Source organism: Pelophylax lessonae (genome assembly GCF_965119305.1).
Source record: "Pelophylax lessonae genome assembly, chromosome: 1".
NCBI classification, from domain to species: domain Eukaryota; kingdom Metazoa; phylum Chordata; class Amphibia; order Anura; family Ranidae; genus Pelophylax; species Pelophylax lessonae.
This window is the reverse complement of record NC_138768.1, coordinates 14,846,954-14,869,357: the sequence shown is the minus strand read 5'-3', so window position 1 is coordinate 14,869,357 and position 22,404 is coordinate 14,846,954. Positions and strand designations below refer to the sequence as shown.

Here is a 22,404-nt window from a genome sequence, read left to right as displayed (position 1 = left end):
GCGCGCCGCGACCTCGGAGCGGCCGCCACGCACTTCATAACATTGAAGTCTATGGTGGTCGCCTCCGGGTCGCCCCAAAGAAGCTCCGGACCCTTTTTCTAGGTCGGAGCGACTTGTGTCGCTCCTATTAGAACGGGTCCGCAGCTTCCCTATGGAAGGCGACCTGTGAGGCAACCAGGTTGCCTCACAGGTCGCCTTAGTGTGAACGGGGACTTAGCCCACCAATATTTTTTATTTTTCTAGGAAGATGCCACATAATTGTATGGCAAGCCTAACCTCCTTAAAGGATCCGATGTGTTGGCTGCATTGGGCAACATTGTCTAATAGAGTCCCAATGCTTGGACAAGGAAAAAGCTGTTTCCCGAGCACCCTGCTGCAGTGGTCTGCCCAGAAAAAAGTAGGTCTTTGCGGCCAACATTGCTCAAATGTCACTTGACATTGCAATAAAGTTCTAGCCAGGGAAATGTACATTATCTCCCAAAAGTAAGTACACCCCTCACATTTTTGTAAATATTTTATTCTATCTTTTCATGTGACAACACTGAAGAAATGACACTTTGCTACAATGTAAAGTAGTGAGTGTACAGCTTGTATAACAGTGTAAATTTGCTGTCCCCTCAAAATAACTCAACACACAGCCATTAATGTCTGAACCGCTGGCAACAAAAGTGAGTACAACCCTAAGTGGAAATGTCCAAATTGGGCCCAAAGTGTCAATATTTTGTGTGGCCACCATTATTTTCCAGCACTGCCTTAACCCTCTTGGGCATGGAGTTCACCAGAGCTTCACAGGTTGGCACTGGAGTCCTCTTCCCCTCCTTCATGGTAACATCACAGAGATGGTGGATGTTAGAGACCTTGCGCTCCTCCACCATCCATGTGAGGATGCCCCACAGATGCTCAATAGGGTTTAGATCTGGAGACATGCTTGGCCAGTCCATCACCTTTACCCTCAGCTGCTTTAGCCAGGCAGTGGTCATCTTGGAGGTGTGTTTGGGGTTGTTATCATGTTGGAATACTGCCCTGCGGCCCAGTCTCCAAAGGGAGGGGATCATGCTCTGCTTCAGTATGTCACAGTACATGTTGGCATTCATGGTTCCCTCAATGAACTGTAGCTCCCCAGTGCCAGCAGCCCCAGACCATGACACTCCCACCACCATGCTTGACTGTAGGCAAGACACACTTGTCTTTGTACTCCTCACCTGGTTGCCGCCACACACGCTTGACCCCAACTGAACCAGATAACTTTATCTTGGTCTCATCAGACCACTGGACATGGTTCCAGTAATCCATGTCCTTAGTCTGCTTGTCTTCAGCAAACTGTTTGCAGGCTTTCTTGTGCATCATCTTTAGAAGAGGCTTCCTTCTGGGATGACAGCCATGCAGACCAATTTGATGCAGTGTGCGGCGTATGGTCTGAGCACTGACAGGCTGACCCCCCACCTCTTCGGCCTCTGCAGCAATGCTGGCAGCACTCATACGTCTATTTCCCAAAGACAACCTCTGGATATGACGCTGAGCACGTGCAATCAACTCCTTTGGTCAACCATGGTGAGGCCTGTTCTGAGTGGAACCTGTACTGTTAAACTGCTGTATGGTCTTGGCCACCGTGCTGCAGCTCAGTTTCAGGGTCTTGGCAACCTTCTTATAGCCTAGGCCATCTTTATGTAGAGCAACAATTCTTTTTTTCACATCCTCAGAGAGTTCTTTGCCATGAGCTGCCATGTTGAACTTCCAGTGACCAATGAGAGAGTGAGAGCGATAACACCAAATTTAACACACCTGCTCCCCATTCACACCTGAGACCTTGTAACACTAACGAGTCACATGATATCGAGAAGGAAAATGGCTAATTGGGCCCAATTTGGACATTATCACTTAGGGGTGTACTTACTTTTGTTGCCAGCGGTTTAGACATTAATGGCTGTGTGTTGAGTTATTTTGAGGGGACAGCAAATTTACACTGTTATACAAGCTGTACACTCACTACTTTACATTGTAGCAAAGTGTCATTTCTTCAGTGTTGTCACATGAAAAGATAGAATAAAATATTTACAAAAATGTGAGGGGTGTACTCACTTTTGTGAGATACTGTACGACATCCTTAGCTGCAGGTAGGTTCACACTAGTACTGGGAGGAGGGCCAGCTCCTGATAGCCAGTGATATCAGGTAGGCCCCTCTGAAACGTTATATAGGTGGGTTAGGCTGCAAGCGCCGAGGGGCAAACTAGGCTTTTTAAATGACAGCCTAATCAGCTGTTAGTAACAGCCTGTGTCAGCGGCACTGTATTGGGGGGGATCCTCCAGTCCTTCGCCTGGCCAGTCTGATTCTGCCCACATGCCAGGTGATGATCTTCCGAGTTAAGACTAAATTGGCTAGGATATCCCCAAAGGTGTGGATTACTGTACCAATATATCACTGAAAATATGAATACAGGGGATAAGGTGCCCCCACCCCCCAAGGATACAGGGGATAAGGTACTTTACATTGTATAAGTAGTTTGACTGTTGAAAATAATAACTTAAAGTGTTCCTAAACCTACAACAGTAAAAATCAGTCTGTATATGCAGTAAAGCATGCTTGTTATACTCACTGTGGAACCTAAGGGGTTAATCCTACGCCTTGTGTAAAAAGCAATCCATCTCCTGATAGTACAGAGCAGGGATCGACCGATTATCAGCAAAGCCGATATATCAAGAGCAGATATGCACTTTCCCCGATATATCGGAATCGGCCGTCAAGGTGGCCGGTATTGCCGATATTTCGGAAAGTGCTTATACCGGAGTGATGCCTGCAGCTAGAGGCATCACCCCGGTACCGGCTTCCATAGCAGACGGTCGGCTGCCTTTACAAGGAATTGCGACTGAGAAGCCAATCGGCTGTCATTACAAGGAGCGGGGGTGTTACCCCCCCCCCCCTCCCGCCACCTTCTGCAGCTCGCCTGGGTCTCCCATCCCACCGGGAGACCAGACAACCAGCCTGCACGGCCGCCGAAGACCCGAACAAAGCTGCATTCGGCTCTGATCGGGTCTCCATGTAAAAACCCAGGGACAGCCCCCATAGGCGTGGTAAAGCTTTTTCCTGGCTAGAGCCTATTCCTGATTGGAGGAGCATAACCCAATGGTAATGAAGTTATGGAGCTCCATATTACCTGGTTGGCTAAGTTTAGCCTTTGGGGAATTGCGTTCTTTTTTGCGTTGTCTTCCCACCCCTCATGCCAATACTGCTTTGGGATATCCCAATGGTAATGAACATATGGATCTGCGTCTGTTGACGAAAAATAGAGCAAACTGGATTTTTGTAAGAACTTACCGTAAAATCCTTTTCTCTGAAGATCGACAGACGCAGCACCCACCCCTCTACTTTTTGAGTGTATGGGGCTGTTTGTCTTCTAAACACTGCACTTGCAACAAAACTGAAACCTGTAGCAGAGTGTGGGGTTATGCCTGCAGGGACCGCCCACATAGGCGTGGTAAAGCTTTTTCCTGCCTAGTGCCTATTCCTCATGGGAGGAGCATAACCCAATGGTAATGAAGTTATGGAGCTGCATCTGTCGAACTTGAGAAAAGGATTTTACGGTAAGTTCTTACAAAAATCCATTTTTTTTTCGGCAGAGGTAAGGATTTAGTAGGGACCTCATGAAGGCGACCTTTGCATTCTTTCCACCTTCTTTCACCAATCTGTTGTGGTGTTTTTTTTTTTTTTTTTTTTTTTTTTAGTAAACTAGAGTAAAAAGCAGGAAATATTGTGTGGGGAAATGCAAAACTGACCTTTATAAATAGACCCCATTTGAGTCCCTGAGTCACTTTGTGCATAATGGGAAATCTGCATGAACCCTTGTTTTTAATCACTAAATCCTTAAGCTATCGCTGTTGTCAGTATGCATGTCGTGTCCGCCCTGCCGATCTTCTAATGTTCATGAATCTGACACGTCTCCGCCTTTTTATTGCTTCTCCATGTAGGAGGAGTCTCCAGCCAGGCCATGCTTAACGGATCTGGTCCTGTACAGATAAAGGACTCACCGTTGCTTCTGCAGCAGATTGATGCCCTGCGCCTCTCCATGAAGCACCTGAAGCAGGAGAACAACAAGCTGAAGGTAAGGCGATTCCCTAAACCACTGATCGCTCCGGGCAAAGCTGGTGTCTGTATTTGTGTCTTCTGGGCCAAAGAAAAGTAGGCCTGTAGAAAATGGGGGATTCTAACTTTCACTATAACAACCGATCGGCACTTTTTTTTTAAATTTATTTTCCAGGCTAAGCGGATGAAGGAGGAGCTGGCTGCCCTGCCGCCACTGCATGTGCCTAAACTGACCCTCCACAAAGACCGCCCGCGGGAGGAGGTCATGTCTGGGACTCTCTACCGAAAGACCAGTCAGCTGTTGGACACCCTCCATCAAATGAGCGCCAACGCCAAGGTGGTTGACATCACACATAAGAAAGGAGGTCTGTTCTTTCATCACGGTAAACATAGAGAGCCTTTTATAGGAGACCTGCTGTGATTCTGCCTCCACTCCTCTCCCTCTAGAAAGGCTATTTGCTTGGCTTTGAGACGAACCAAGGCTAATCCAGTGGCTGTGATACTTGGAGTCACAACAGCTTTGCTGACCACGAGTACCGATATCACTTGTTAAACTGTTCATGATAGGAAAATCCAGCAGATGTTACCTTTTTAACCGCTTCCCGACCACCCGCCGCCTTTTTACTGCAGCAGGGTGGCTCTCCTGCGCGAACCGACGTAGACCTACGTCGGCCGCGCGCAGGTAGCTAGGGGGCGAGCGCACCCTCCCCCACTCGGCAGCGGGGAAGCTGATGCACTGGTCAGGTGGCTCCGATTGCCGCCTGCCACCCGCGATCGCTCCCCATTGAGAAGGACGGTCGGATGTTGTAAACACAGCTGACCGTTCTTCTCTGGAATGATCACAGAGCGCCTGTGATCCTTCTATATAGGATCACATGTCTCTATGATCGTTTCACAAGCCGCACCCCCCACAGTTAAAATCCCTCCCCCTAGGCTCACATTTAACCCCTTGATCACCCACAATGTTAACCCCTTCCCTGCCAGTGTAATTTTTACAATGCATATTTTTAGCACTGATTACTGTAGTAATGTCACTGGTACCCCCCAAAAGTGTCAAAAATGTCAGTTAGGGATTCGATCTGTCCGCCAGAATGTCGCAGTCCCGCAAAAAAATTTGCAGATCGCCGCCATTACTAGTGAAAAAAAAAAACAATAAAAATTACATCAATCTTTCCCGTAGTTAGTAGACACGATAACTTTTGCGCAAACCAATCAAAATGCGCTTATTGCTTTTTTTTTTTTTTTTTTTTAACAAAAATATGTAGCAGAAAACAAATTGGCCTAAAATGTTAAAAAATTTAGATGGTTTTTTTTTTTTTTTTTTGAGAATGTTATATAGCAGAATGTGAAAAAAAATATATATATATATATATATATATATATATATATAATATATATATAATTTTTTTTCTTTTCTCAGAATTGTTGCTCTTTTTTTTTGTTTATAGTGCAAAAAATAAAAATCGCCCAGGTGATCAAATATCCTCAAAAGAAAGCTATATTTGGGTACAGCGTCGCACAACCGCAAAATTGTTCGTTAAAGTAACGCAGTGCCGAATCGTAAAATATGGCCTGGTCATTTAGGGGGAAAATCCTTCTGGTCCAGAAGTGGTTAAACTGTTCATTATAAGAAAATCCAGCAGATGTTACCTTTTTAAAGTAATTAATGGATTCACGATTTACACAATTCTGTGCAGATTGAACCCATTCCTATCAGATTGAACCCATTCCTATCAGATTGAACCCATTCCTATCAGATTGAACCCATTCCTATCAGATTGAACCCATTCCTATCAGATTGAACCCATTCCTATCAGATTGAACCCATTCCTATCAGATTGAACCCATTTCTATCAGATTGAACCCATTTCTATCAGATTGAACCCATTTCTATCAGATTGAACCCATTTCTATCAGATTGAACCCATTTCTATCAACGTATTCAGGTGATTAAAAACGTGTGATGTAACCACTTGTCCTCCGGATGATTTACATCTTCCCCAGGCAACTTATAGCTCTTTATTTTGGTAGTATTTGATGAACTCTGCGTTTTTTTTTTTGTTTTTTTTTGTTTTTTTGGGTTTTTTTGCACTATAAACAAAAAAAAAGACCAATTTTGAAAAACATTTTTTTACCTTCTGCTATAAAACATACCTAATGGAGAAAAAAAAAATTAAAAAAATATATTTTCTCCATCAATTTAGGCCATTATGTATTCTGCTACATATTTTTTGTAAAACCAATCCCAGTCGATGTATATTGATTGGCTTGCGTAAAAGTTATCGTGTCTATAAACTATATGATATATTTATAAAACAAGTTTTTTTTTTTTTTTTTACAAGTAATGGCGGCGATTAGCAGCCTATAGCGAGACTGCAATATTGCGGTGGCCAAATCAGACACTGACCCTTTTTGGAGACCAGTGACACTAGTACAGTGATCAGTGCTAAAAAAATACGCACTGTCACTGTACTAATGACACTGGATGGAAAGGGCTTAACAGCAGGGGAGATCAAAGGGTTAACTTTGTGCCTAGCCTGTGCTTGTGTACATTGTGGGAGGTCCTTTTACTAGGGGAAGGCATTGATCCTTGACCCTGCTTTGCAGGAACACAGGATCAATGCTTTCCCTACTGACAGAATGGCGATCTGCTTTGTTTACATAGGCCGATCTCTGTTCTGGCTCTCTGCCTAATGATCTGCAGGTGCCGGCGGACATGGAGTCTGCAGTACCGGTAGATCAGCTCCCGCTGTGTACACTGCTCAAAAGAATTAAAGGAACACTTTTTTAATTAGAGTATGCCATCAGGTCAATCAAACTCCCAGGATATTGATCTGGTCAGTTAAGTAGCAGAGGGGGTTGTTAATCAGTTTCAGCTGCTTTTGCGTAAATTAACAGGTGCACAAGATGGACAACAATGAGATGACATCCAAAACAGGAATGGTTTTACAGGTAGAGACCACTGACATTTTTTTTCCCTATGATCTTTTCTTACTGTTTTTCACTAGTTTTGCATTTGGCTGGGGTCAGTGTCACTACTGGTAGCATGAGATGATACCTGGACCCTATAGAGTTTGCACAGGCAATTCCTCCAGGATCCACATCAATATGTGCCATTGCCAGAAGGTTTGCTGTGTCTCAAGAGCATGGAGGAGATTCCAGGAGACAGGCAGTTACTCTAGGAGAGCTGGACAGGGCAGTAGAAGGTCCTTACCCATCAGTAGGACCGGTATCTGCTCCTTTGTGCAAGGAGGAACAGGATGAGCACTGCCAGAGCCCTACAAAATGACCTCCAGCAGGCCACTGATGTAAATGTCTCTGACCAAACAAGCAGAAACAGACTACATGAGGATGGCCTGAGGCCCGACATCCTCTTGCTGGCCCTGCCCTGCACCGTGGACCTCTGTTGGCATTTGCCATTGAACTCCAGAATTGGCAGGTCTGCCACTGGCACCCTGTGCTTTTCACAGATGAGAGCAGATTCACCCTGAGCACAGGTGAAAGGACATGACATTCACAATCCAATAGAAACCGGGTTTTACTCCAAGTCATTCCCATACAGTGTACACAATCCCTCCCCTCTGGCTGATTACAGTATCATATGCAGATGAAAGTGTTTACATGAACAGAATTAACCTAAACAAATTATCTAGCCATCTGGCTATAACAATGTTAGGTTATTAACATTTAACAATGGGACATGCACAATCCACATTCCATTTCAATACACCAACAATAGGGAAGTCTGCCAATGACAGTCTGTGTGTCTCTCTCACAGACAAGCACACGGAATACACATTATTTAGGAGTCAGACTTCATGGCAATGGTCTATAACAGTCTTAATCTCCCAGTGTAAAGTGGGATTAAATCTTCATATTTCTATATGAAGATATTGCTGACAAATATCACTGTCCCATCTGAAGCAATTCAAACTATTAATTATCTGTCTTTCACTCCCAGTGACGGTGAACACTCACATAGTTCCTAACACATTACCCAGTCCATACTAGTGTAGATACCCAGCTTGAGATTTTTCCCCATTGAAATCTGATGTGTTTTCAAAGTGTTCCTTTAAATTATTTTGAGCAGTGTATAATATAATCCCAGTGGGAGCGGGTTGCTGGCAGACCCTGAAGTTTAGAATCGCATACTAGGTACATGATCCTTGCCGCCATATATGTAAGTTATACAGTCGGCAAGCAGTTTATACATTTTAGCCATATGCTGTATTCTGCTACATGTCTTTGATCAAAACAAAATCCCAATAAGTGTGTATGGACTGGTTTGTGGGAGAGTTATAGCATCTATGGGATATATGCTGGAATTTTTATTTCTTTTATACTGGTAGTGGCGGCGATCAGCGACTTATAGCGGGACTGCGGTATTGCAGAGGAAAATCTGCCACTGTCACTTTGTGGGAACTAACTGCCACAGACATCACCAGTGACATTATTACTGTGATCAGTGCTAATAATCTGCACTGTCACTGTACTAATGGCACTGGACAGGAAGGGGTTAAAATCTAGGGCGGTCAAGGGTTAAACCAGAGTTTGTGTTTACTGTGTGCTGCTTTTACTGGGGATCTAGTTGTTTTATTTCCCTGCTGAGCAAGAAGATCCGCTGTCACTGAACACAGCTCTGTGTTGTTCACACTGACCGGTGTTCTATGAGACCCTGAGACAATCACTGGCCGGGACTTGGTGAGCGGCATGTGCTGTGACGAATCGCAGCACAGCCGTGTGGGCACACGCCCCCTACCTGGAAATGCAGTATCACTTGTGTGTGTGTGTGTGTGTATTAGGGATAGACCGATTATCGGCAAGGCTGATCTATTGGTGGCCGATATGCACTTTCCCCGATATATCAGAATCGGCCCTAGAACTGGCCGATATTGCCGATATTTTTGTGACGTCATTCTGCCACCTTAGCCGCTCCCCTCGCCTTGGACAGCCTCGTCTGTAGTCGGGACTAGTCTCGCAGGATTGTATCACAGCCATACACCCACCCACAGCACCCCGGTGCCAGCCACCCACATCCACAGGCCCTGTACCAGCCAGCCAGCCACAGGCCCTGTACCAGCCAGCCAGCCACAGGCCCTGTACCAGCCAGCCAGCCACAGGCCCTGTACCAGCCAGCCAGCCACAGGCCCTGTACCAGCCAGCCAGCCACAGGCCCTGTACCAGCCAGCCAGCCACAGGCCCTGTACCAGCCAGCCAGCCACAGGCCCTGTACCAGCCAGCCAGCCACAGGCCCTGTGCCAGCCAGCCGCCCACAGACAGGGTGCCAGCCAGCCGCCCACAGACAGGGTGCCAGCCAGCCAGCCGCCCACAGACAGGGTGCCAGCCAGCCAGCCGCCCACAGACAGGGTGCCAGCCAGCCAGCCGCCCACAGACAGGGTGCCAGACAGCCAGCCGCCCACAGACAGGGTGCCAGACAGACAGCTGTCCACAGACAGGGTGCCAGACAGCCAGCTGCCCACAGGCCCTGTGCCAGCCACCCACCTGCCACAGGGTGCCAGCAAGCCAGCCATTAATTATTAAACAAAAATTAACATGTTCAGTACCAGATTTGTGTCAAAAATTGTCTTTATTTTTCAAAACTTCAAATGTTCAAAATATTGGCCCATATCGGCCGATACCAATATGCAATGGCCAAAATATTCTGAATAAAACATATCGGTCTATCCCTAGTGTGTGTGTATATGTTTATGTGTGTATGTGTGTGTGTAGATATATATATATATATATATATATATATATATATATATATATATATATATATATATATATATATATTTTAGATCATTATATATAATATATAGATAGATAGATTCTGCACAGCCAGCCCGCACTGTCGCACTATATGTACAGTGCTTGGTCAGCAAGCAGTTGATAAACACACACATAGGTTTACTTGATATGCAAATCAACATTCTAATCGCTAGTTGTAATCTTTCTGTACGCAGGCACCCCATCAGCGCAGCTCCTTGAACAGACCGCTCGCCTCAGGTCACTCAGCGAGACGATTGACAAATTGAAGGTAAATCAGAGCGACGACCGCTATAATCCGTCACATGTGGAGTTTTTTCTTTTCATCTCTTGCAAAACATCTGATAATTGTCATTTTGTGAAAGTTCTTTCAAGGGAAGGAAATCATTAACAACTTTCAGGCCTCAGGGAATCTCTGCTGATAAATCTACAATAACTAATAATAATAATAATGACTAGAAAAGAAATGAAGACCATAAGAAATATACTGAACCACATTGGGGTTTAGTGGAAGAGTTCACCTATTGTAAGAAAAATGTACATTTATTATTCTTTTACTCTGCAGCCTGCAAAGTATTGCACTGGCAATCAGCAAATCTTGGGTGCAATGCCAGGATCCTGCAGACTCAGTCAGATGTCTGCTCGTATCTTCCGTACAGGCAGACCGTTGCTGAAGTCTAGGAAAAATGAATGAACTAACAGAGCACTCACAAGCACCCTCTTAGGTGTACGTTTAGTAAACTGAGAAGTTTTCTCTCAGTTCAATTCTCGGCAGTTCTCAGAGAAAAAATATCTCCTCTGGCACCCAGTTTAGAAGGCGGAGAACTTCACTTCTCACAGGGTGATCAGAGGAGAAGTTTTTTCTCTGAGAACTGCCGTGATCTCTGTATAACTGGGTGGACTGCCTGTAATCTCACGAGATTTTGTGAGATTACAGGCACTGCTAAATTTAAAAAGTGAAACTAAAGTTTAAAAGAACTCGTAATGACATGTTCTGACACATGAAAACATATATATACACACACACACACACACGGTATATATACATACAGTATATAAATATATATATATACACATACACACACACACACACACACATATATATATATATATATATATATATATATATATATATATACACACATACATACAGTACATACATACATACATGCCAATCTGTATGCAATTGCACTGTGTGTTGGCAGATTGCATGCAGATTGTACACCAGACCACAGGCTATCGTTTGTGGTGTGTGGGTGTGGGGACAGTGGGAAGAGTGATCAACACAGGGGTTCTGGCTTGTAGGATAGCTGGAGGAATCCTAGTAGTGTGTGGTAATTGCTAGACTGCTCCCCAACCCTTAGAGTGCATCAGATTGTATGTAAGATTTGTATCTGCCTGTGTGTGGTCAGCCAGCTGGATTGGACTGGAGTCTCCCTCTAGTGGTGACCGAAGGCAGTGCAGGCTGTGAAAGTATTGCAACCAATCTAATTACTTAAGCCCCGTACACACGTACCGATCGTCGGCCGAACGATCGGCCGTCTTTTGTCCCCGGGCTGTCATGTCCGCTGAAAAGTGCAAAAGACTGCACACGAATTTTGTCCGCCGACTGCAGAAGTGATGTCATGTGATGGTTAACTTTCCCTGTGTTTTTTCTTTTATGAGCATGCCCAGTCTTGCAAATCTGCTGTCTGTCGGCCGAATTCTGTACTGACTGGCGAACAATCGGCCGTTCTGGTGTCGGCATACAAACATTTTAATGCTTGCACGACAGATTCTGTTCGGCCGAAAGTGCGCTGTCGGCTGTCGGAAGCATCATACTAACAAGCCTACATTTGGCCGATCAGTCGTCTGCCGAATCTTTTCTGCGACAATCGGTACGTGTGTACGAGCCTTTAGTAGGAATTTTCTTTATTTCCGTTATCCCCTTATACTGCCCAGTCACGATTCATCACGTCTCGTTTAGCTAGTCGCCGTGGGCGTGGTTGAATCGTGACAGATTGGTTTCCTCCCACACTCCAAAGACATGCTGGTAGGTTAATTGGATCCTGTATAAAAAATTGGCCCTGCTGTGTATGTATGTGAGTGATGCCTCGTACACACGTACCGATCGTCGGCCGTAAATATTCGGCCGACGACCGATCGGCCGATTGTATGCTTGTTAGTATGATGCTTTCGACAGCCGACAGCGCATTTTCGGCCGAACAGAATCTGTCCTGCAGGCATTAAAATTTTTGTTGGCCAACACCAGAACGGCCGATTGTTCGCCAGTCAGTACAGAATTCGGCCGACAAACAGCAGATTAGCAAGACTGGGCATGCTCAGAAAAGAAAAAACACACGGAAAGTTAACCATCACATGACATCACTTCTGCAGTCGGCTGTTGTTGGCCGACAAAATTCGTGTGCAGTCTTTTGCAGTTTTCAGCCGACAGGACAGCACCGGACAAAAGACGGCCGATCGGTACATGTGTACGAGGCATTAGGGACCTTAGATTGTAAGCTCCTTGAGGGCAGGGACTGATGTGAATGTGCAATGTATATGTAAAGCGCTGCGTAAATTGACTGTGCTATATAAGTACCTGAAATAAAAAAAAAAATATATATATATATATATACATACATACACACCAGTACATACAGTATATATATATATATATATATATATATATATATATATATATATATACACACAGATATATATGTGATTGTATAGTTAATGTGTTTCTAACCTGCTGTTGATGTATATTTCACTGCAGTAGGGAGAGTTTTTACTTTCACTTTTGGGCACGGGGACATTCACAGCAGAGATCTCCTATTTCTTCCTGCTATCTCCACCTCTGAGCTGGAGAAGTAGGAAGAGGAGATCTTCAAAGAGAAGCACAGTGATCAGGTGACATCATGTGTTTCTAAACTGGCCGTTTCTATTGCAGTGAATGCAAGCTGTTTGTGTACTGAGATGAGAAGAGAAGACTATGTTCTCCACTACTCTTCTCAGTATTTTAAACCTGCAATGCTCTGAGACAAGCTGTGATCATCCAGATCTCAGCTTATCTCAGTTTACTAAACGTACACCTTAGTTCTTTGAGAACTACAAGCTGTCTGCCGCAATGGATCAGAGTAAATGTGGTTCACTCATTCACAGGAAACTATGACTGAATGCCGCAGCTGTTTGGGTGAAATGTTTTTTGAATTGTGGGTGCGGGCAGGCGATCCTCCGTAACCTGTTATCTTTTAACATTAGTGGACAGCGTATGGCCCCCTTTACATTGGTGGTCCTTTTGGTGGCTTCTTGGAGGTCAGGGTAGTCCTCCCTTACACTGGCGCTCAGGGTAGTCCTCCCTTACGTTGGCGCTCAGGGTAGTCCTCCCTTACGTTGGCGCTCAGGGTAGTCCTCCCTTACGTTGGCGCTCAGGGTAGTCCTCCCTTACGTTGGCGCTCAGGGTAGTCCTCCCTTACGTTGGCGCTCAGGGTAGTCCTCCCTTACGTTGGCGCTCAGGGTAGTCCTCCCTTACGTTGGCGCTCAGGGTAGTCCTCCCTTACGTTGGCGCTCAGGGTAGTCCTCCCTTACGTTGGCGCTCAGGGTAGTCCTCCCTTACGTTGGCGCTCAGGGTCCCCCCCCCCTTACGTTGGCGCTCAGGGTAGTCCTCCCCCCCCCCCCCCCTTACGTTGGCGCTCAGGGTAGTCCTCCCCCCCCCCCCCCTTACGTTGGCGCTCAGGGTAGTCCTCCCTCCCCCCCCCCCCCTTACGTTGGCGCTCAGGGTAGTCCTCCCCCCCCCCCCTTACGTTGGCGCTCAGGGTAGTCCCCCCCCCCCCCCCCTTACGTTGGCGCTCAGGATAGTCCTCCCCTCGCGTTGGCGCTCAGGGTAGTACTCCCTCGCGTTGGCGCTCAGGGTAGTCCTCCCTCACGTTGGCGCTCAGGGTAGTCCTCCCTTACGTTGGCGCTCAGGGTAGTCCTCCCTTACGTTGGCGCTCAGGGTAGTCCTCCCTTACGTTGGCGCTCAGGGTAGTCCTCCCTTACGTTGGCGCTCAGGGTAGTCCTCCCTTACGTTGGCGCTCAGGGTAGTCCTCCCTTACGTTGGCGCTCAGGGTCCCCCCCCCCCCTTACGTTGGTGCTCAGGGTAGTCCTCCCTTACGTTGGCGCTCAGGGTAGTTCCCCCCCCCCCTTACGTTGGCGCTCAGGGTAGTTCCCCCCCCCCCTTACGTTGGCGCTCAGGGTAGTTCCCCCCCCCCCTTACGTTGGCGCTCAGGGTAGTCCCCCCCCCCCCCCTTACGTTGGCGCTCAGGGTAGTCCCCCCCCCCCTTACGTTGGCGCTCAGGGTAGTCCTCCCCTTGCGTTGGCGCCCAGGGTATTCCTCCCTTACGTTGGCGCTCAGGGTCCCCCCCCTTACGTTGGCGCTCAGGGTAGTCCTCCCTTACGTTGGCGCTCAGGGTAGTTTCCCCCCCCCCCTTACGTTGGCGCTCAGGGTAGTCCTCCCCTTGCGTTGGCGCCCAGGGTAGTCCTCCCCTTACGTTGGCGCTCAGGGTAGTCCTCCCCTTACGTTGGCGCTCAGGGTAGTCCTCCCTTACGTTGGCGCTCAGGGTAGTCCTCCCTTACGTTGGCGCTCAGGGTAGTCCTCCCTTACGTTGGCGCTCAGGGTAGTCCTCCCTTACGTTGGCGCTCAGGGTCCCCCCCCCCCCTTACGTTGGCGCTCAGGGTAGTCCTCCCTTACGTTGGCGCTCAGGGTAGTCCCCCCCCCCTTACGTTGGCGCTCAGGGTAGTCCTCCCCTTACGTTGGCGCTCAGGGTAGTCCTCCCTTTACGTTGGCGCTCAGGGTAGTCCTCCCCTTACGTTGGCGCTCAGGGTAGTACTCCCTCGCGTTGGCGCTCAGGGTAGTCCTTCCTCGCGTTGGCGCTCAGGGTAGTCCCCCTTTACGTTGGCGCTCAGGGTAGTCCTCCCTTACGTTGGCGCTCAGGGTAGTCCTCCCTTACGTTGGCGCTCAGGGTAGTCCTCCCTTACGTTGGCGTTCAGGGTAGTCCTCCCTTACGTTGGCGCTCAGGGTAGTCCTCCCTTACGTTGGCGCTCAGGGTAGTCCTCCCTTACGTTGGCGCTCAGGGTAGTCCTCCCTTACGTTGGCGCTCAGGGTAGTCCTCCCTTACGTTGGCGCTCAGGGTCCCCCCCCCCTTACGTTGGCGCTCAGGGTAGTCCTCCCTTACGTTGGCGCTCAGGGTAGTCCTCCCTTACGTTGGCGCTCAGGGTAGTCCTCCCTTACGTTGGCGCTCAGGGTAGTCCCCCCCCCCCCCTTACGTTGGCGCTCAGGGTAGTCCCCCCCCCCCTTACGTTGGCGCTCAGGGTAGTCCCCCCCCCCCCCCCCTTACGTTGGCGCTCAGGGTAGTCCTCCCCCCCCCTTACGTTGGCGCCCAGGGTAGTCCTCCCCTTGCGTTGGCGCCCAGGGTAGTCCTCCCCTTGCGTTGGCGCCCAGGGTAGTCCTCCCTTTACGTTGGCGCTCAGGGTAGTCCTCCCCTTACGTTGGCGCTCAGGGTAGTACTCCCTCGCGTTGGCGCTCAGGGTAGTCCTCCCTTACGTTGGCGCTCAGGGTAGTGCCACCTTAATCTGGTGGTTAGTAAAGTGCTACTTTACATTGGTGGTCAAAGTAAGAGAGTCTCTTTAAAATAAGTAGAATGTTTTAGTTAATTGACCATATAGTCCTTATTCACCCTGGTGTGTTTGTTCACAGGATGAAGTCCTAAAGGAAACCGTAATGCAGTTCCCTGGTGCAAACGTCCCAACAGATTTTGCCACCTTCCCATCACTAGAATTTATAAAGGTGAGTCTGTAGGCTTTTATTACGAGATGGCACTCGTGGTCTGTTGAGTTCCAGCCAGACCTGGAAGACAACCCAGCAGCTGAACAGGGAAAGAAATGCGAATGTGTGTCTACACTTCCATCTGAATTAGTTTCTATTTTATCATTAACCTCTTACCCTCCGGAAGATTTGCCGCCTTCATGACCAGGTCATTTTTCGCAATATGGTACTGCGTTACTTTAAATGACAATTGCGCAGTCATGCAACATTGTATCGAAAAAAAATTTGTCATTTCTCTATCGTCCATCGACAGACCCAGCCTCATCTGCATCAGCTGAATGGGTTATGCTGCCCCCTGCAGGAGTAGTCTAGGCAGTAAAAAATTTACATGTACACACCCACGGGGCTGTCCCCACCATAACCCACCGACACTCAGCTCAGCAAACCAGTTTGTTTCTGCCTAGAGAAGGAGTAGGACCTAGGTTTCCTGCTGGGACTCCGGTCTCAGTTTTTTATTCTTTTCAGAATATTTTTATTTTATTTCTCTTTACTCACTTGCTAGCTAGTGTTAGGGGAATTCTCCTGGTGATCTACAAGCAATGCCAGCTGGGGCTTCGCACTGGATAATCAAAATCCCTATGGTCCCCCCCAGCCTTGCCTATGAGCGTGAGCAGGTTATAGTCCCGCACTAGGCATCGCCACAACGGTGCCTCTTTCCCGATGGGGATGAGTCTGCGAGTGGATGCCTCGCCGGGACACGACGACCTGGAACGCCCTGAGTCGCAACGTACCCCTCAGCTGACAGCACCCCCACTTCGGGTGGGAGGAGGTCTGTCCTGAGCTGAGCCCACCTGGTCAATGGTACGGTGAGTAAATGTGACCCCCCCCCCCTTGCCCCTGGTGGCCTTGGGGGGGGGATGTGGGTCAGGGCAAGGGAAAAACTTGCCAGATTTCTGAGATTTGCGGGAGCCAAAAGCCATCCGCGTTCCTGCTGGCGTAGGCTCGTCAGCCAATTTTAAAGTTTCCTGCACTGAAATAATCAGGGCTTCCACCAAGGCACGTTCCCGCACTGCAGCTGAAGAAGACAGGTCTTCTTCACCACCTGACTGCGAGAACAATGACCCTTCAGGTAGGGGAGCGTTCGGGGGCAACCATATCAGCCTCTGCATCAGAGGACACCACCAGAAATGGAGAAGGCAGTGGCTGTTTCTGGCTATCAACCTTTTTCATTACAAAAATCAAACTTTTGCTGCCAGACTTTCCAGAGCTGCTGAAATTGTGGTCAGTGACTGCGGTCCGGACGGTCCGGGAGTCGTACAGAGTGGGTCTGAGGGTGAATTCAAAGTCTGGGACTCCATATTTAAAGTTTTAAAAATTGGAGTACTGTCGCTTTGCTTAAGAAGCGCCGATCGCGGTTCCCACCACCGATTGCAGCGGTCTTCAGAGTCCCCCTTTAAATTTCACTAACAGCAGAGTGTGCAGGGATATGCCCACAAAGACCCCAGTACTGTACCACCTCCATCATTCCATGATATTGTGAATGACCAATGGCGGCGCGTTAAGCACATGCTAGTGGTGCCAAGACGCTTTAAACGCCGGTATCCTTTCGCTGATACGGTCTCCAACCGTTGAGACGGTACCACCTAAAGTAGACCACCCTGTTTCCAGGGTGAACGAATCTACTGTTGTGCCCGTGGAAGACTCCCCGTTTTTTACTGATCCAGTGGACAGGCGGGTGGAATCCCTTTGCCGCCATCTTCACATGTTGGCGGGTTCCATTTTGAAACCGGTTTTTGTGTCTGTTTTAGTCTCACAGATGGTTACCTAATGGATTAGGATTTTGAAGGGGTCCCTTGGACCCTGAAGCTGTTCCCCCAGAACAGCTGGAACTTTTGGAGCAGGTGGCCCAGGCCCTGGTGTTCCTGTGTGATGGATCCATGGTCCCTATTTTTGAGGGACATCAGCGATTCCTCCACCTGCGGTGGCAGAGGAGCATTTTCAATTTGTGGCGTTACCCTTTGGTCTCGCTTCCGCTCCCAGAGTTTTTACCAAGGTCCTGGCCCCTGTGCTGGCCTTGTTACGTCAGCGAGGATTCTGATAGGACGACCTACTGTTGCGAACAGTCTCCCATTCAGATCTGTTGGGCAATGTCTCTATCACGATTCAGACCCTTCAAGAATTCGGGTGGACGATCAATTTCCAGAAATCTGCTCTGATGCCATCCGTACGGGTCACCTATCTGGGGCTGACTCTCGACTCTGCTCTGGTGAGGGTCTTTTTCTCCCCTTAGACAAGCTTCAGAAGCTGCAAAGGGCGATCAGGTTGCTGATGGAAACTGATCAGTTCTCCTTGCGGACTTGCATGAGGGCCCTAGGCCTGATGGTGTCGACCTTCGTTGCAGTCCCGTTTGCTCAGTCTCACTCGAGACCTTTGCAGAAGGAGATTCTGGCAAAGTGGAACAGGGATCCTCGGTCATTGGACCAGAAGATTTGTTTGAGCCATCTCACAAAGTCTGATCTATCCTGGTGGATCCAGTCACCTGTTCTGTGCCGGGGCAAGTCATTCCTACCGTTGTCCTGGACGGTGGTCACCGCGGATGCCAGCCTGTCAGGCTGGGGTGGAGTGCTGGGAAAACTTTGTGCCCAGGGGACTTGGGCAGCAGGGGAGTCCTCCTTGCCGATCAATATTCTGGAACTGAGGGCGATCAAGTTTTGCTTGTTCCACTGGCTTTGCGGCTCTCCGGTTCGGATACAATTAGACAATGCCACGGCTGTGGTTTACATCAATCATCCATGGGGCACCAAGTGTGCCTTGGTGGCCAAGGGGGTGGTCGAGATTCTGGTTTGGGCGGAAGCCAATGTTCCAGTTCTTTCTGCAGTCCACATCCTGGGTGTGGAGAATTGGCAAGCGGATTACCTGAGTTGTCAGGTGTGGGATCAAGGGGAATGGTCCCTTCATCCTGAAGTGTTTCACCTCCTGTGTGCCCGGAGGGGGACCCCAGAGGTAGATCGGTTTGCTTCTCGCCTCAACTGGAAGGTTCAGCGGTTTGTGGCCACGTCTCAGGATCCTCTGGCCAATGCCACAGCTGCTCTGGTGGCTCCTTGGAGCCAATATCGCCAGATTTATGCCTTCCCTCCGCTTATGAGGTTTCTTCGCCAGGTGGCGGTGGAAGGCATTCCGGTCATTCTGGTGGCACCAGACTGGCCTCGGCGGTCTTGGTATGCAGAACTGGTAAAAATGGTAGTGGATCCTCCATGACGACTTCCTCTACGGGAAAATCTGCTGTCTCAAGGACCGATCTTTCATCCTGCTTTACGGTCGCTGGCTTTATCGGCTTGGCTGTTGAAAGTAAGGTGTTGAGGGATAGAGGTCTATCTGATTCCTACCCTTTTGAAGGCCAGGAAGTAAACTTCTAGGAAGATCTATCATCGTACGTGGAAATCGTACATTTCGTGGTGTGAATCGCTGCAGCTGCACCCTCGCTTGTTTTCTATAGCTAGGTTTTTGGCCTCTTTACAAAAAGTGGTTGAGCAGCACTTGGCGTTGGGCACTATCAAGGGTCAGGTGTCGGCCTTGGCCATTTACTTCCAACGTCCGTTGTTTACTAATAGCTTGATTCGCACTTTTATTCAAGGGGTGCGTCATCTGGCTCCTCCGAGGAGATCCCCGTTACCTCCGTGGGATCTCAATCTGGTGTTGTCTGTTCTTCAAAAGTCTCCTTTTGAGAATATTAGGGAGATTTCTCAGCTTTACTTGTTGCAGAAGGTTGCCTTCCTAGTGGCTATTACTTCTGCTCGCAGAGTATCTGAGTTGGCGGCACTGTCCTGTCCTGTCCGCCTTATTTGGTGGTCCACAGGGATAAAGTGGTCCTCCGACCTAATCCGTCTTTTCTCCCTAAGGTAGTGTCGGATTTTCATCTTAATGAAGACATCGTGTTGCCTTATGTGTTGTAAGGCAGCGACTTGGTCCTCTGTCCATACTGTTACAAAATTCTACAAGGTGTATTTGTTGGCATCTTCGGATAGATTATATATATATATATATATATATAATATATATAATTATGTATGTATTCGGCCCCCTTGAACTTTTCGACCTTTTGCCACATTTAAGGCTTCAAACCTAAAGATATAAAACTGTAATTTTTTTTTGAAGAATCAACAACAAGTGGGACACAATCATGAAGTGGAACGAAATTTATTGGATATTTCAAACTTTGTTAACAAATAAAAAACTGAAAAATTGGGCGTGCAAAATTATTCAGCCCCTTTACTTTCAGTGCAGCAAACTCTCTCCAGAAGTTCAGTGAGGATCTCTGAATGATCCAATGTTGACCTAAATGACTAATGATGATAAATAGAATCCACCTGTGTGTAATCAAGTCTCCGTATAAATGCACCTGCACTGTGATAGTCTCAGAGGTCCGTTTAAAGCGCGGAGAGCATCATGAAGAACAAGGAACACACCAGGCAGGTCCGAGATACTGTTGTGAAGAAGTTTAATGCCGGATTTGGATACAAAATGATTTCCCAAGCTTTAAACATCCCAAGGAGCACTGTGCAAGCGATAATATTGAAACGGAAGGAGTATCAGACCACTGCAAATCTACGAAGACCTGGCCGTCCCTCTAAACTTTCAGCTCATACAAGGAGAAGACTGATCAGAGATGCAGCCAAGAGGCCCATGATCACTCTGGATGAACTGCAGAGATCTACAGCTGAGGTGGGAGACTCTGTCCATAGGACAACAATCAGTCATATACTGCACAAATCTGGCCTTTATGGAAGAGTGGCAAGAAGAAAGCCATTTCTTAAAGATATCCATAAAAAGTGTTGTTTAAAGTTTGCCACAAGCCACCTGGGAGACACCAAACATGTGGAAGAAGGTGCTCTGGACAGATGAAACCAAAATCAAACTTTTTGGCAACAATGCAAAATGTTATGTTTGGCGTAAAAGCAACACAGCTCATCACCCTGAACACACCATCCCCGCTGTCAAACATTGTGGTGGCAGCATCATGGTTTGGGCCTGCTTTTCTTCAGCAGGGACAGGGAAGATGGTTAAAATTGATGGGAAGATGAATGGAGCCAAATACAGGACCATTCTGGAAGAAAACCTGATGGAGTCTGCAAAAGACTTGAGACTGGGACGGAGATTTGTCTTCCAACAAGACAATGATCCAAAACATAAAGCAAAATCTACAATGGAATGGTTCACAAATAAACATATCCAGTTGTTAGAATGGCCAAGTCAAAGTCCAGACCTGAATCCAATCGAGAATCTGTGGAAAGAACTGAAAACTGCTGTTCACAAACGCTCTCCATCCAACCTCACTGAGCTCGAGCTGTTTTGCAAGGAGGAATGGGCAAAAATTTCAGTCTCTCGATGTGCAAAACTGATAGAGACATACCCCAAGCGACTTACAGCTGTAATCGCAGCAAAAGGTGGCGCTACGAAGTATTAACTTAAGGGGGCTGAATAATTTTGCACGCCCAATTTTTCAGTTTTTTATTTGTTAAAGTTTGAAATATCCAATAAATTTCGTTCCACTTCATGATTGTGTCCCACTTGTTGTTGATTCTTCACAAAAAATTAGTTTTATGTCTTTATGTTTGAAGCCTGAAATGTGGCAAAAGGTCGCAAAGTTCAAGGGGGCCGAATACTTTCGCATATATATAATAATGCGTGTATGTATGTATATATATATATATATATATATATATATATATATGTGTGTGTGTGTGTACACCCACAAACATGCTTTTTGTACTAAATAGGCTAATTTTTGTCAGTGTTATAGCCAATAGCGGCTGCTTTAAAATTTGGCCTGAGTATTTAGCTATTCTCCATGTTTTTCCAACAGGCCAAAGAGGAGAAGAAAGAAGACACCGTTTACATCGGCAAGGTGATGCTCCCGTGTCAAGCGGGTCAGGCACAGATCCATCGCCTGGTGCTAACTCCGGAACAACTAAGTGAACTGCATGGTCGCCTCATCAGCTAGAGAGAAGTTGACTCTGCAGGTGGAAGTCATCCACTATATACAGGGACAGAGCAGAAGTGCCAGGCGGGGTCAGCACACATACACTTGCCTCGCCAGCACTGGCCTGCTGCTTTTCTCCATTACCACCAAGTCCCTAGAGTGCCGAAAACTGCATAATGATACGACAGGTCGTAGTTATCCCTCACCTCCGTCGCAGACCAAATAGTAAAGCATGGTTAAAGAGTCCCCTTTCTGGCAAATGTAAGCAGGACTTTTAAAGGTGTTTTCTACTGCCGTAGAATACTCCTTTCACTACAGGAGGCTTCTGTGCCACTTCGCCTGCTTTACTGGGACTGTTCATCAAGGACCCCGCTGCCTCAGATCAGCCCTCAGAATAACTTGACACTTTACACTTTATATTATATAGCAGGCATATGAGTATTCAGCTGCACATCTGCCTGCTGCAAGCTTGAAAGTCCTCTGACCATGTGGCTCCCCGTTAGGTCTGGCACTATTGCAAGAGTTTTCAAACCTGAAAATAGTATTATTTACTTATGCCATCCACTTGTCTTTACAGGCTCTGAGAAATGTTCTTGTTTTGCTAAAGTCACCAGTGTATGGAACCTCAGTGCAGACACACTGTTCCATGGGGGAACTTTATCAAGCAAATTAGCGGCCCCAGTAGTCGCAAGTCAGACTGCTTCTCCTTCAGAAAAGTCTTTGCAACAGGTTTACACATCTGTGTGCTTGAACTTTGCAAACTGTCCTGTCCTGTCCTGACGCAGAATTAGG

At 47.5% G+C, this 22,404-nt stretch overlaps 1 protein-coding gene across 1 annotated transcript in view; it reads left to right on the top strand.

Annotated features, from left to right (window-relative positions):
• The window catches only part of DCTN1 (dynactin subunit 1), a 243,791-nt gene extending 221,786 nt beyond the window's left edge, over window positions 1-22,005 (top strand). Inside the window, exons 25-29 of the mRNA XM_082272033.1 lie at window positions 3,964-4,097; window positions 4,254-4,443; window positions 10,045-10,118; window positions 15,564-15,653; window positions 21,496-22,005. Coding sequence (XP_082128159.1) covers window positions 3,964-4,097; window positions 4,254-4,443; window positions 10,045-10,118; window positions 15,564-15,653; window positions 21,496-21,633 — 626 coding nt within the window. The 3' untranslated portion in view covers window positions 21,634-22,005. The remainder of the gene's footprint in view (window positions 1-3,963; window positions 4,098-4,253; window positions 4,444-10,044; window positions 10,119-15,563; window positions 15,654-21,495) is intronic.
• Window positions 22,006-22,404: the final 399 nt, after the last annotated feature.